Here is a 15,927-nt window from a genome sequence, read left to right on the forward strand (position 1 = left end):
GTGGTGAACGAATCGGCGATCTCAGAAGTGGGTGAGAGAGGGATCTAGAAATGACTTTGAGTTTGAAACGAATATTTTTGTGTTCGTGGATAGCTCACACGTAGAGCCACGCTCTCACTGCAGGGGAGTTGTGTACAATAAGGTCGCAGGTTCAAACCCCACACCGCCGCGGAAAAAAAATTTTATTCTCTATTGTCTTCTGGCACTTTTCTACTCACTTCATATCTTGTTGTTACAACATAAGTGCCTGCTCCACTCACTTTTCTGAATTAAAAATTACCCATACACCGGAGCATACTCAATGTCTCAATCGTTTCTATGTTATATGTTTGTGATAGAATATTGGCTATTAAGCTTAACTGCTGGTCAAAATTTTTCGCGATGGTGGTGAACGAATCGGCGATCTCAAGAAGTGGGTGAGAGAGGGATCTAGAAATGACTTTGAGTTTGAAACGAATATTTTTGTGTTCGTGGATAGCTCACACGGTAGAGCCACGCTCTCACCTGCCAGGCGGAGTTGTCGTACCAATAAGGTCGCAGGTTCAAACCCCACCACCGCGCGGAAAAAAAATTTTATTCTCTATTGTCTTCTGGCACTTTTCTACTCACTTCATATCTTGTTGTTACCAACATAAGTGCCTGCTCACTCACTTTTCTGAATTAAAAATTCACCCCATACACCGGAGCATACTCAATGTCTCAATCGTTTCTATGTATATGTTTGTGATGAGAATATTGGCTATTAAGCTTAACTGCTGGTCAAAATTATTTCGCGATGGTGGTGAACGAATCGGCGATCTCAAGAAGTGGGTGAGAGAGGGATCTAGAAATGACTTTGAGTTTGAAACGAATATTTTTGTGTTCGTGGATAGCTCACACGGTAGAGCCACGCTCTCACCTGCCAGGCGGAGTTGTCGTACCAATAAGGTCGCAGGTTCAAACCCCACCACCGCCGCGGAAAAAAAATTTTTATTCTCTATTGTCTTCTGGCACTTTTCTACTCACTTCATATCTTGTTGTTACCAACATAAGTGCCTGCTCCACTCACTTTTCTGAATTAAAAATTCACCCCATACACCGGAGCATACTCAATGTCTCAATCGTTTCTATGTTATATGTTTGTGATGAGAATATTGGCTATTAAGCTTAACTGCTGGTCAAAATTATTTCGCGATGGTGGTGAACGAATCGGCGATCTCAAGAAGTGGGTGAGAGAGGGATCTAGAAATGACTTTGAGTTTGAAACGAATATTTTTGTGTTCGTGGATAGCTCACACGGTAGAGCCACGCTCTCACCTGCCAGGCGGAGTTGTCGTACCAATAAGGTCGCAGGTTCAAACCCCACCACCGCCGCGGGAAAAAAAATTTTTATTCTCTATTGTCTTCTGGCACTTTTCTACTCACTTCATATCTTGTTGTTACCAACATAAGTGCCTGCTCCACTCACTTTTCTGAATTAAAAATTCACCCCATACACCGGAGCATACTCAATGTCTCAATCGTTTCTATGTTATATGTTTGTGATGAGAATATTGGCTATTAAGCTTAACTGCTGGTCAAAATTATTTCGCGATGGTGGTGAACGAATCGGCGATCTCAAGAAGTGGGTGAGAGAGGGATCTAGAAATGACTTTGAGTTTGAAACGAATATTTTTGTGTTCGTGGATAGCTCACACGGTAGAGCCACGCTCTCACCTGCCAGGCGGAGTTGTCGTACCAATAAGGTCGCAGTTTCAAACCCCACCACCGCCGCGGGAAAAAAAAAAAAAAATTTTTATTCTCTATTGTCTTCTGGCACTTTTCTACTCACTTCATATCTTGTTGTTACCAACATAAGTGCCTGCTCCACTCACTTTTCTGAATTAAAAATTCACCCCATACACCGGAGCATACTCAATGTCTCAATCGTTTCTATGTTATATGTTTGTGATGAGAATATTGGCTATTAAGCTTAACTGCTGGTCAAAATTATTTCGCGATGGTGGTGAACGAATCGGCGATCTCAAGAAGTGGGTGAGAGAGGGATCTAGAAATGACTTTGAGTTTGAAACGAATATTTTTGTGTTCGTGGATAGCTCACACGGTAGAGCCACGCTCTCACCTGCCAGGCGGAGTTGTCGTACCAATAAGGTCGCAGGTTCAAACCCCACCACCGCCGCGGAAAAAAAATTTTTATTCTCTATTGTCTTCTGGCACTTTTCTACTCACTTCATATCTTGTTGTTACCAACATAAGTGCCTGCTCCACTCACTTTTCTGAATTAAAAATTCACCCCATACACCGGAGCATACTCAATGTCTCAATCGTTTCTATGTTATATGTTTGTGATGAGAATATTGGCTATTAAGCTTAACTGCTGGTCAAAATTATTTCGCGATGGTGGTGAACGAATCGGCGATCTCAAGAAGTGGGTGAGAGAGGGATCTAGAAATGACTTTGAGTTTGAAACGAATATTTTTGTGTTCGTGGATAGCTCACACGGTAGAGCCACGCTCTCACCTGCCAGGCGGAGTTGTCGTACCAATAAGGTCGCAGGTTCAAACCCCACCACCGCCGCGGAAAAAAAATTTTATTCTCTATTGTCTTCTGGCACTTTTCTACTCACTTCATATCTTGTTGTTACCAACATAAGTGCCTGCTCCACTCACTTTTCTGAATTAAAAATTCACCCCATACACCGGAGCATACTCAATGTCTCAATCGTTTCTATGTTATATGTTTGTGATGAGAATATTGGCTATTAAGCTTAACTGCTGGTCAAAATTATTTCGCGATGGTGGTGAACGAATCGGCGATCTCAAGAAGTGGGTGAGAGAGGGATCTAGAAATGACTTTGAGTTTGAAACGAATATTTTTGTGTTCGTGGATAGCTCACACGGTAGAGCCACGCTCTCACCTGCCAGGCGGAGTTGTCGTACCAATAAGGTCGCAGGTTCAAACCCCACCACCGCCGCGGGAAAAAAATTTTTATTCTCTATTGTCTTCTGGCACTTTTCTACTCACTTCATATCTTGTTGTTACCAACATAAGTGCCTGCTCCACTCACTTTTCTGAATTAAAAATTCACCCCATACACCGGAGCATACTCAATGTCTCAATCGTTTCTATGTTATATGTTTGTGATGAGAATATTGGCTATTAAGCTTAACTGCTGGTCAAAATTATTTCGCGATGGTGGTGAACGAATCGGCGATCTCAAGAAGTGGGTGAGAGAGGGATCTAGAAATGACTTTGAGTTTGAAACGAATATTTTTGTGTTCGTGGATAGCTCACACGGTAGAGCCACGCTCTCACCTGCCAGGCGGAGTTGTCGTACCAATAAGGTCGCAGGTTCAAACCCCACCACCGCCGCGGAAAAAAAATTTTTATTCTCTATTGTCTTCTGGCACTTTTCTACTCACTTCATATCTTGTTGTTACCAACATAAGTGCCTGCTCCACTCACTTTTCTGAATTAAAAATTCACCCCATACACCGGAGCATACTCAATGTCTCAATCGTTTCTATGTTATATGTTTGTGATGAGAATATTGGCTATTAAGCTTAACTGCTGGTCAAAATTATTTCGCGATGGTGGTGAACGAATCGGCGATCTCAAGAAGTGGGTGAGAGAGGGATCTAGAAATGACTTTGAGTTTGAAACGAATATTTTTGTGTTCGTGGATAGCTCACACGGTAGAGCCACGCTCTCACCTGCCAGGCGGAGTTGTCGTACCAATAAGGTCGCAGGTTCAAACCCCACCACCGCCGCGGAAAAAAAATTTTTATTCTCTATTGTCTTCTGGCACTTTTCTACTCACTTCATATCTTGATCTTGAGAACCCAGACATCAGTTATAATGCGAGGTCCGATTTTTCACTAACAGAACGTAACATATTTTATTGTTTCCCAAATGAGCAGTACAGTGATAGAAACAGGACTTTAACGACTCTTAATTTAAACAGATTATGTGCGGCTATGTGGTTTAGTGGTATGACTCTTGTCTTCCGATCAGAAGGTCCAGGGTTCGAGCCCCGTTCAGAGCGGCCCATAGTTGAGTCCTTGGAAAAGGCTCTTTACTCACATTCTCTCACCGCAATCAGGTGTAAAATGAGCCCATGGGAGGGGGGTTGTTTTGTTCTGTTGTTTGTTTGTTTGTTGTTTTTTTGTTTGTTTTTTTGTTTGTTTTTGGGGGGGGGGGGGGGTTTGTTTTTTTGTTTTTTGTTTATTTTTTGTTTTTTTTTTTGTTTTGTTTTTTTTTTTTTTTTGTTGGTTTTTTTGGGGGGGGGGGGATGGGGGGGGGGGGGCATTTGTAATATGAATGAATCAATTTTTTCCTCTCTTTTTTCTTAGAAAATTTCCAAAGACATGTGAAAAAATTAGTGCTGACTCTTCGTGATAGAAGTTATGAAGAAGGATTCATATGTCTGAGCCTTCCAACATTAAAATCTAGCAGAGAGGTGGTTTAACCTCTCCTTCCTGATTATTTTCAAGATTTTTAATAGTCATCTGCACTACCTCTAAATCACTGTTGTAACTGTTTCCTTTCAGATACTTCCTGAGCTTATGAAGAAGAAGAAGAAGGAGATAAACAGTAAAGAAGAAAAGTAAGAAGAAGATGAAGAGAAGAAGAAGAGAGAAGAAGAAGGAAGAAGAAGAAGAAGAAGAGAAGAAGAAGAAAGAAGAAGAAGAAAGAAGAAGAAGAAGAAGAAGAAAAGAAGAAGAAGAAGAAGAAGAAGAAGAAGAAGAAGAAGAAGAAGAGAAGAAGAAGAAGAAGAAGAAGAAAGAAGAAGAAGAAGAAGAAGAAGAAGAAGAAGAAGAAGAAGAAGAGAGAAGAAGAAGAAGAAAGAAAGAAGAAAGGAAGAAGAAGAAGAGAAGAAGAAGAAGAAGAAGAAGAAGAAGAAGAAGAAGAAGAAGAAGAAGAAGAAGAAGAAGAAGAAGAGAAGAAGAAGAGAGAAGAAGAAGAAAGAAGAAGAAGAAAAGAAGAAGAAAAGAAGAAGAGAAGAAGAAGAAGAAGAAGAAGAAGAAGGAAAGAAGAAGAAGAAGAAGAAGAAGAAGAAGAAGAAGAAGAAGAAGAAGAAGAAGGAGAAGAAGAAGACGAAGAAGAAGAAGAAGAAGAAGAAGAGGAAGAAGAAGAAGAAGAGAACGATGACGGTGATAACTACAGCAAGAAACTGTAATACTGTACTAGATTAGATGTTTAACATTTACTTTCATTTTCGTTTTCTTGCTCGTTAAAAAAAAAACAATTCCTACTCTACCAAGTTAGAATTTATTAAATTTATTACCAATCAAGAACGGGGACTTCATCGAACAGAAATTACGCTATGGGTATATCACAATCTTGACGCTGCACAAAAACAACGAAAGTCTACCTCACTCGGGTATGTCTGATCATTATTCAATTCACCTATTATATTTATATTGTCACACTGAGAACATGATGATAGAAGAACGAAGTGGTTATTCAGAGTCGACTCTGGATAACTGTAGGCAGTTATTCAGAGTCGACTCTGGATAACTGTAGGCAGTTATTCAGAGTCGACTCTGGATAACTGTAGGCAGTTATTCAGAGTCGACTCTGGATAACTGTAGATGGTTATTCAGAGTCGACCCTGGATAACCATGTTTACAGATATTTAGAGCTGAGTAGCCTATCGAATTATCGAGTTGAGTTCTTGCGAGATGAGTTTTGATACCAGTTTACTACGGTTATTTTGTGACTTTGGCAATTTTAGTGCCAAATTCTTAAAACTTGGCGATTTTTCAACTTCAGTCGCTTATAAATAAGAATCTTTAATCAATTGCAAAACATATTCCATCGACAAAGCAAATTTAAATTAGCTTATAAACAATCATTTCTTAAATCGATCAGCCTAAGTTATTATCTCTCTGTTACCAAATGATATCTATAAACATAATATGAAGATAGAAAGGTGGCTGAGAGAGAGAGAGAGAGAGAGAGAGAGAGAGAGAGAGAGAGAGGAGAGAGAGAGAGAGAGAGAGAGAGAGGAGAGAGAGAGAGAATTAATTAATTGATTTTTTAAAAAATTGTTTTATAATTAGACACAAGTTGTAATGAATTCTATTAACAAATTCAGAACAATCAAACAAAAACAAAACAAAACTTAAAAAGGAAGAAAAAAAAAGACACGCTTATAAACTTTATAAAATCGTCAAATGAATGTATTATCATGTTACAGCTAAAAAGTACACAAATATTTACACCCCTTTGCTCCATCCCCTTCCCTTTCGATCATCTTCTCATTCATGGCCACCATGTGTCTTGTGCTGCCTTTGACATTTGGCGCCAGCGTGTCTAGACTAACGTCATAAATAAAGGAGTGTCACCAAAATTCATGCAACTGAGCAGAGGTGTCAAAAAATGATAGAAGGGATATTATTGTTTTTTCCCCCTGATCTACCACTGAGCAGAAAATGTTTGACATGACAAAAAACAACGGAACATTTATGAACAAATCCTAAAATCCCAGAAATCCGCGGAAGATTATCATCACTGGTCCCCACGATATTTTTAAAAATATTTCTTTCTTTTTTTGTTTTTCTTTTTTTTTTTTTTTCAAAAATCTCGACAATTTGCAAAAAATTGCAAATTTTGCGGCCGCAATGCAAATCACCGATGAAAAAAAAAATGCCATGACAGAAGAGACAAGAAAATACCAAAAAGTAAAACGATTTTTTTCCCGTAGGGTTAAACAGAGGTGGAAGAGAAGAAAAAAAACCAGAAAAACCGTGTGGTTGGTAACTGGAAGTTCATCACTCATAACTGTCTACAGTTATTCAGAGTCGACTCCCCGACTCTGAATAACTGTAGACTGTTATTCAGAGTCAACTGTCTACAGTTATTCAGAGTGGACTCCCCGACTCTGAATAACCGTAGACAGTTATTCAGAGTCGACTCTGAATAACCGTAGACAGTTATTCAGAGTCGACTCTGAATAACCGTAGACAGTTATTCAGAGTCGACTCGGAATAACCGCAGCCTAGAAGAAAGTGAAGTAATAGAGCAGTAAAGTTAGGTGCCCCAAACGTAAACAATAACAAGTTGCTAGTGATTTCCGTTAGGGACCGGAATAATTTACGCACAATATAGGTCTCCCAATTTTGTAGTTTGAGTTGTAGGCAATACACTTTCAGTATTGAAAATATGTTTACATAAAATCTAACAGTTGCAGAAATAATAATATAAGGCTAAATTATTATGAAAATCAGGCTCCGAATAATTCTCGTTTTGTTCACACCAGCGCAATAATTTGCTCTGGTCTAAAAATAGATAGACTGTAACTTTTGATAAATTTTAGAAAATTTTACCTTTTGTTCCATAAAATATCCATATCTAGACATTATTTGATGCATGATCGAGTATTTATGAATATGTGTTTCTTTTGCCACCTAACAGCCAAATTTTAAAGGTTATTTTTTTCTATTATTTACATTGGAACGTGAGCTGTCAAGACAGGAACATGTGGTTTGCCACGTGCTTCTCGACCTTTGTTTACGTTTGGGGCAACTAACTTTACTGCTCTATAGTAATAGTATCTAGACGGTCTAGTCGTGATATTTTTTGTTTTAGTCTCTAGTAGTTAGTATTTACATACTAGAGTCTACTATTACTAGATCTATTTACTATTTACATATCATAGGCAATCACACCTGTTACACACCAATAGCTACATGTGTTCTCTAACACCCGTATTATGTATAATATACTGAATGGTACATTAGACTAATGTAATAGTGATACTCTCTATTGCCATTGAGATATTCATAGTCATACAATTAAAATTAAAAGACAGTATAATACTAATACCACGAATACACCAACTGTGATAAAACATTTTTTGTTTTGTTTTGTTTTTCGCCTTCTAGAGTAAATTTAACACAGTGTACTGATGCAAACACTTTTAATATGATTTATATTAGCTACTAGGACCATCTGTATGTGTATAATAATTTCGACCAATCACTTCAGATTGCACCAAACAAGAGCTTGGGGCTTCATAATAATTTTTCTTTTGCTTTTACCCTTACCTTCCCGTCATAATCGTTTTAACTTGTTAATACTCATTCAAACTTATATATTTATGGTAGGCATAGACTTTTGTATTTACTATTTATTATTATTATTATTATTATCATCATCATCATCATCATCATCATCATCATCATCATCATCATCATCATCATCATCAATATTATTATTATTATTATTATTATTATTATTATTATTATTATTATTATTGTTATTATTATTATTATTATCAGTAGTAGTAGTAGTAGTAGTAGTAGTAGTAGTAGTAGTAGTAGTAGTAGTAGTAGTAGTAGTAGTAGTAGTAGTAGTAGTAGTAGTAGTAGTAGTAGTAGTAGTAGTAGTAGAACTAATAGTAGGAGTAGTATCTAAGCTTCAAAGTTTTATCTCGTTTTGTTATTTTTTTTTTTTTAATATTCTTTACAGATCTGGTTGAGTCCTTATTTTATTTCTTGTGCATTCAAATGGATGGAAGTGGGCCATCTTTTCCTGTGATAGATGTTATCATCAAATTCGGGGGAAGCTCAATTACAAATAAAAACACCCTTGAATCTCTCAAGCCAGATGACTTACAGTGTGCTGCCCAGCTTATCAAAAAGTGTCAGGAGGCAGGACTAAAATGTTTGGTTGTTCATGGAGCTGGGTAAGTATCTTTCAAGGGGAGACCTTCCATAAGCTACTACATCCCAAGTATTCTTGTTCTAGTACTAGTAGGGGGTTTTGGAGGGGGAAAACTTTTTTTTTAAATCTCCCCCCTCCCAAACCCCCTACTAGAAGTTCTAGTGTAGGAGGTTTGGGAGGGGGGAGATTTAAAAAAAAAAGTTTCCCCCCTCCCAAACCCCCTACTAGAACAAAAATACTTGGGATGTAGTAGCTTATGGAAGGTCTCCCCTTTCAAGAAATCAAGGAATATTTTAAACTCGATTAAAAAGTAAAATTAAAAATAAGTGAACTGAATCTGCACCAGGTTTTGCTAATTGATTGGATGTTTTCAATTCTCTTTTCTTCCTCCCCTTCTTTTTTTTTTTAATGGTGAAAAAAAAATTGTCCTGATATTTCCATTGTGGTAGGTGAGTTCTTGGTTTCTGAATTGGAGAGACCCACAATGTATGAAAAAGTGTAGGCGCATTGCATGTTGATTTGTTTTGTTTTTTGTTTTCTTGTTTATTAAAATGTACGGCTATGTGGTCTAGCGGTGTGTTGCTCACCTTTGGATTGAAAGGTCCAGAGCTCAAGTCCTGTTCTGAGCAGCGCATAGTTGAGTCCTTGGGAAAGGCTCTTTATTCACATTCTCTCACTGTACTCAGGTTTAAAAGGAGTACCTGGTCGTTAACAATGTTGTTTCTGTGGGAAAATATATAATATCTCCTAACAGGCTTCATGTCTCGCTCGTTTTACATGTTAAGTGTTGATGTTGGCTAGGAACCCCTTGTAAAGCGCTTTGAGAATAAACACTTCATAGTGGATATTGCACCATATAAAAGTTTAAATATAAATTTTAGATATGTAGTGACATAAATTCAATTTCATCTGGTTTTTTTAAGGTCCTTTGGTCATCATCAAGCTAAAGAGTACCAAGTGAACAGTGGCTTGAGCATGCAAGATGAAATGGCAGCTAGAAATAGGATGTGGGGTTATATTCTAACTCGACAGTCTGTGACAAAGGTGTGAATGTCAATAAAATTAAATAAAAACGTAATATATGCAATGCAGTATTTTACTCTTAAGTATGCCAGAACTAAGATTGGTTAAGAAAGAAATCTGCATTCACCATTTCTTGAAGGAATCCTTCAGAGCCATCATACCTGGTTCAGCATAGTGCCTCATAATACCAATAGAGCTGGAGTGTAACCTCATTTCTTTAATGTTGAACAGACAGTCTTGATTGTTTGTTATCCTTTAGATAAGACAAGGAACTTTCCACCAGATCTAATAGAGTACCCAATCACTGTAAGCTAGATAGGGAGTCTTATGAGGCTGAGACGTTCATTTCTGTGGCTTTCTTCCACGTCCTCAGTCGGCATAATGTCCGAAGAAAAAATTTGTATTCCATTTGAGGTGCTTGTCCTTGCTTCCGTTGTGTAGTGGTGATTAGTGTTGATGTGTAGTGACATTGTTGTGGTGTGCTCTCATTGCTTATATTATGAGTGTGTGTGTGTGTGTGTGTGTGTGTGTGTGTGTGTGTGTGTGTGTATTGACTGCACCCAGGATTGATACTTGTGGGGCCAGTGTTTTAATTTGGAGTGAGGTGGTTGCACAATGGTAGGACGCCATTTCCCTTCAAAAGTATGTAAGTTTGGATTTCATTGGAGTCATATTAATTTGACACTCAGGAGTTTTAAATATTATGTTTCATTATATACAGTACAGTTATATACACTTTAAGTCAGTGTCTTGGGAGCGTAAAAATTTGTTGACTCTAAGCGAGATTGACTTTATCTATAATTTAAGGAAAACTATGTTTAGTATATATCGATTTGTGTTTGCTTTATTTTATCTCTTAATTATAAAGGCAATTGGCTGCCTTATCTGTTGTGCCGATTGTATTTGTTATTTCTTAATGTCAAACTTTGTTATGAATTCGTAATAAAACGTTACACTCAGGTAAAGAAGAGTTTAGAATCTTCTATATCAAATTTCTTCTTCCATTTTTTCCAGCTTTGGGATCTCAGCTTTATATCTTCGAGCTGATAGTCTGATTAGAATGTTGATTGTGTCTTTGTATTTGTATGTGTTTGTGGGTGTGTGTCTATGTGTGTGTTTTGATCCATTTATAATAAATGGTTTTTGTTTGTTTTTTTTTTATGTGTGTTTTTCTAAGGTTTTTTTTTAAATTTCATCATTAACTTTTTCTTTGTTTTTGTTTTTAATTGTGTAACTCTTTCCTTGTGGGTGTAGCGATTTTCTTCGAAGAAATAAATGACCATATATCTAATCTCCTATGAGTTATTCAGGTCAATTACAGAAAAGTAAACAAAACTCAGTAAGATTGAGTCGTGGTCTCAAAAATGCATGTTACCTGTATCTTGTATAATCCATGTGTTTTTGAATAATGAGGTTATTCAAATATGACACGAGGAGTGTCGACATTCAATTGTATGATCCATGAGCCGATACTATATACACGTATGTTCTGACATTGCTTGAGGAGAATGTTTGGTGTTTAGGACATGATATGACATCTACGAATATGAAGGTTTAAGGGATTTCTAGGTCCTTTAAATACCTTATGTTTTACAATATATTATCATTATGTTCACACATGTATTATATTGTATGTTGTCAACATAATATAAAATACAATTTCACAAGAGATTGAAAAGAAAAAATAGTTTTTAAAAAACAACAAACCAACAATATAACGGTATATATACATTGTCAATACAGGAGGGTAGTATTTAAAACTCACACAAAAATAAATTCAATTCATTCAATCGTCATAGTCAAATTATAAAAATGCTAATTCTTTATAAACTGCATTTTTTTTAAAAATTGATAGGAACAGAACCTTTTGTTTCAAAACATAGCTTATTCCAGAATGATTCTGTACGGAATATAACTACTTAAAAATAAATTTCCATGTCTGTTCAGATGATGACAATTTTAACTGTGTTATTGATATTTGCTTGATATTCCATAAATATACTACGATAGCATTTTAGCATGAACCCCTTTTATTGTGTGTTTTTTGTTTTTTTTTCAGTTGAACAAACTAGTAGTTGACAGCTTGATAAAGAATGGTGTCTTTGCCATAAGTTGCTCAGTAAGTCCAAGTCATAGATCTCATTGTTTTCTCATGACTATTTATTTCATTGATTTTTTTCCCCAGCAGACCCTAAAATTGATGGTATCGTTCATTTTAAGTCCAGTGGAACTCAAATATAAGGAGGATAATAGAGCTAACAAAAAATTCCGCCACACGCACGCATAACACATTAACTGTCAAATTTAATGCCACACAGAGAGCGATGGCAGCTTAATGCAAACTTAAGGCAAAAGAATTTTATCAACAAATGAAAAAGTGAATGTCCATTTTGTTCGAGATTTCCAATCATGTTGACCTCTGAAAAAGTTCGAGATTTTTGTGTTGTTAACTATGAAAATGGAAGATTTAAAAAGGTGAATTGAAACGTGTTTGAGATTCCATGATTTTGACATTTCCATGTTGCTCTGTTTATATACATCATTTTCCAGCTTGTTAATTATGATGAATTAAATTCTGCATTTCAGCCTGGCAGTTCATGGAAAATAGATCAAAGGAAACCCGTTGAATGGCAATCTCGAGAAATTGCAAATTTTTTGAGGAAGGATCTGGTTCCTGTCTTTCATGGTGATTGTTGTTTAGATGAATCACTGGGATGTTGTATATTGAGTGGCGATACTGTTATTCAGGTAATCTTGGGTAATGTAAATGGTACTGCTCGAAGAAATAAATAACTTCCTTACAAAGTAGCATACTACTACTATTTCCTGCCCATCAATGTTTTTGTTTATTCATCTTAACAACGCCACTACCACATTATCTCATTTGTCTGTAGTGTTTAATTCATCCTGTATCTGTTTTCGTTTATTAAATTGAAGCTTACATTCAATTCCACAGTTATTTATTTCAGGTAATCTTGCAACTTTTGATTAAAAAATGCATTGATAACATAACCATCTCTGTACATTTCATGATTTCAGCTACTATTAAATTGTCTAAGAGGGAAACAATGTGGTTTCTGGAATTGATGGTCAATTCTTAATTTTAATTCATTTGTCATAAATGTATATAGAGTGAACTCAAAGTACTTGAAGGCAACACCGGTCATTGGTCTAGATTTTTTCCTTCTCCATATCGTTGTTACTGAATCTCTGATGAAGTTAACAGCTACAGAGGGAATTTTGCAGCTAACTCAATGTAACTGTTCCAATCAGCACTACAATCAATGCTGATACTATAAAATGATTCTTCAAGAAAAGTTGAGACCAGTCATCAGAAAGAAATGGCCAGATCTCTTGGTGGTGAATGAGTTGGGCAATTATGACTGGGACGTGTCTATTGGAGCATCAACACTCTTCTCCAGATCCAGCTCCCTATGACTTTTAGTTGTTCCCAAAGATGAAAGAGAACCTAGTGGGACAAAAATTTGATTCAGCAGAAGACATTTTTTTTTCTCTCTCTCTCTCTCTCTCTCTGTTTTGCAGGATCTTAATTGTACAGATAGATATTTGCCATTTTAACTCACGCAATCCTAGAGTATTTTTGCTACTTTTCAAAATATATATTATACATGTATATATTAAAATGAGCATGTACATAGATAGTTTTATTCAACTACCATTGTCATGTAAAAACTATAAGCATTAGCTTTGATACTACGCCTATAATTTGTTTCATAAAAATGTAATAAATAGGCATGGGGTAAAAGTAACCTGGGTAAGCTACGGATATAGTCGGTGTTAGGGTTGAGTGAGTTAATTTGAATCATAGACATAAAGCCAACTGGAAGCATTGCGGCCGAGGTCAAAAGTTATCACAAAAATTTAGAAAAAAAACTTTTGCTTTCAGTGAATGAGAGATAACCATTTTTTCACGACACTTAGTATTTTGACATAGCTAAGATTTTTAAACCTAGAAATCCTATGTTATAAAGATATAAATGTATTATTTTATTTAACCTCTTAATTTCAGACTATATGTTCTCAGTTTGAGGTGAAAAGAGTTGTATTTTTAACAGACGTTTGTGGTGTTTATGACAGGCCTCCAGATCAAGCAGGTGTGTTAGCATAGATTATTTTGTGTATTAAAAAAAAAATTGATTCTTGATTCCCTCTTCATTCGTCAGTGAAATTGTCAGCGATCAGTAATGTCACTGTCTATAGCACCAGAAGTCCTCATTGTCAATTTTTATTTTAAAAGTGGCCAAATAGAACCTCACTCTAGAACATAGGTTTTGATGAACAAAAAATCAACTTGACTTGGAAAAAATTATATATATATATATATATGAAAAAAGGTTTGTTTTGTTTTTTTACATTACACCTACTAATTGAAATATGATTCTCTGTGTGCTCAATTTTGGCCAGTGGACATCTGGCAGCCCTGGATAGCGCCGTTTTTCTAAGTACTCAGTGGCAACAGCAATAAAGTGATTTCATTGGTGGGATAACACATTGGTTGGTAACACAGTAATGTCATTGGCTATGAGTAGGCCTTTTGTTATGTACGAGATGACGCTGGTCGGAACCGATATTGACTAGATTTTTTGTGTTGAGCATCTGTGTAAACTGCAGATTATCACCATATCAATGTCGCAGGAGTTTTACTAAAATGTTTGTCACTATTTTGGGGTTTTCATTACTATTTATACAACAAAGAATCGGGACCATAGGTCAATCTCGGGGTTGTTGTTATTCAGGAATGTTGTCTAGAGGTTGCACTGTATTATTATTATTATTATTATTATTATTATTATCCCCGTTTCTTTTGCTACTGTGATAAATTTGCTAGAAGATATCCACTATGAATACCTAAATGCCTACTTATTGTAAAAATGAATGTGGAGATGCCTTCTGAAGAGTAGCTTATTTACATACACGGCATTCCCTTTGTTAACACTGTTAGATGAAATGAAGAAAATGGATGCTTATGCAGATTTTATATGTTTGATATGTTTCTTTACCTGCTCATTATGTTTGTATAATACAATGCCATAAAAAAATAAAAATGAGGGATGAAACTCCAAACCCCTGATTATTAGTCCAGCATGCTACCATAACATTGCAGAGAAGAAGTAACCTTTGGTAATCAGGGGTCTGAGGTTTGATCCCAAGTCGAGGTAGACTGATTAATTTTATGCTGTGTTTTTCTTTCTTCATTGTCCAACAGTTTTCATAAACATCGTATCAAATTTTTACGTTTTCAAAAGACATCACAATTTCTCGTTCACTTGATGGCTTTATACACTAGTGACCTCATTATTTTTTATTTCCTTTTTTTTTTTTGGAATCACCAGGGGCAAAGCTTCTGAAAACCGTTGGAGTGAATTGTGATGGATCTTTCCAGTCAAATATTGAAATGGGTGACTCCTCAGAGTATGACGTCACTGGTGGAATCAGATTAAAGCTAAAAACAGCCATTGATATCATTACAACATCCATGACCCCGTGTCCGGTTTATATTTGTAATGTAGATTCAGATGATGCAGAGATTTTGTGTTTGAGAGGAAGAAGATTGGATGAAGACTTGAATGCAACAGAGATTACAATGACTAAACAAAAGCATTGAAAAATACCTTTTTGATATTTCCCACCAGTGTTGATATGTTTGAAAGTATGATTTTTATTTATTTTAAATTTATGTATTGATTTATGAATGTAATATGCACCTGCTGAAATTATGTTCTCTTTTTATCACTCATTCGTTCTGTACGAGCCTTTACCAGAATAGTTTGTCCAACTCTCTTTTCTAAACTCATCCGATCATGCATTGAATTGAGTCCCATATTCCGTCAAGATAAAAGATGGACAACGCGCTTTGGCTGGATGGGGTCTTTTGTCCTCCCATAGTGGGCAGGGAAACACTAACTGTGGTCTTCTGTCCCCCATATCTGTTTTCCAACTTGCTTTCAGTCTTTGTCTTGGAATTGGAATGGGATTACTACTTGGTTTTGTCTTGGCCCTGGCCGAAGAAAACTGTCAAATATATAGTTATATAGTTTTGAGAGTTGATATTTTTAAAATCATCCCTCTGTTATATTTTTTGTTTTGAATAAATAATGGTTTGTAAATGTCTTGAGTGATTTCCTCTTGGTGAGATCTTATGCATATGCCTGGTAATAAAACCAAGAAATCTATTTCATTGCAATTTTCAAAAAATCTTATTTAACTGAGAAACATTAAAGAACTGCTTTTATA

The 15,927-nt window shown here is 36.1% G+C and overlaps 1 protein-coding gene across 2 annotated transcripts; it reads left to right on the forward strand.

The window, feature by feature from the left end:
* The first annotated feature begins 5,221 nt into the window (after positions 1–5,221).
* Positions 5,222–15,925, forward strand: LOC144966007 (uncharacterized). Of its 2 annotated transcripts, none has more exons than XM_078901982.1 (7): positions 5,222–5,362; positions 8,455–8,671; positions 9,573–9,693; positions 11,732–11,791; positions 12,259–12,420; positions 13,703–13,787; positions 15,027–15,437. In XM_078901982.1, exons 2-7 carry the CDS (start codon positions 8,493–8,495, stop codon positions 15,296–15,298), a joined length of 879 nt encoding a protein of 292 aa, XP_078758108.1. In that variant the 5' UTR covers positions 5,222–5,362; positions 8,455–8,492; the 3' UTR covers positions 15,299–15,437. The 2 variants fall into 2 exon arrangements, with proteins under 2 accessions (XP_078758108.1, XP_078758109.1); XM_078901983.1 differs by lacking the exon at positions 5,222–5,362 and adding an exon at positions 7,749–8,086 and having other exon boundaries at positions 15,027–15,925.
* The last annotated feature ends 2 nt before the right edge of the window (positions 15,926–15,927 follow it).

The sequence above is a fragment of the Berghia stephanieae genome, chromosome 2 (genome assembly GCF_034508935.2).
Source record: "Berghia stephanieae isolate SIO BIC M18660-M18661 chromosome 2, UCSD_Bste_1.3, whole genome shotgun sequence".
NCBI classification, from domain to species: domain Eukaryota; kingdom Metazoa; phylum Mollusca; class Gastropoda; order Nudibranchia; family Aeolidiidae; genus Berghia; species Berghia stephanieae.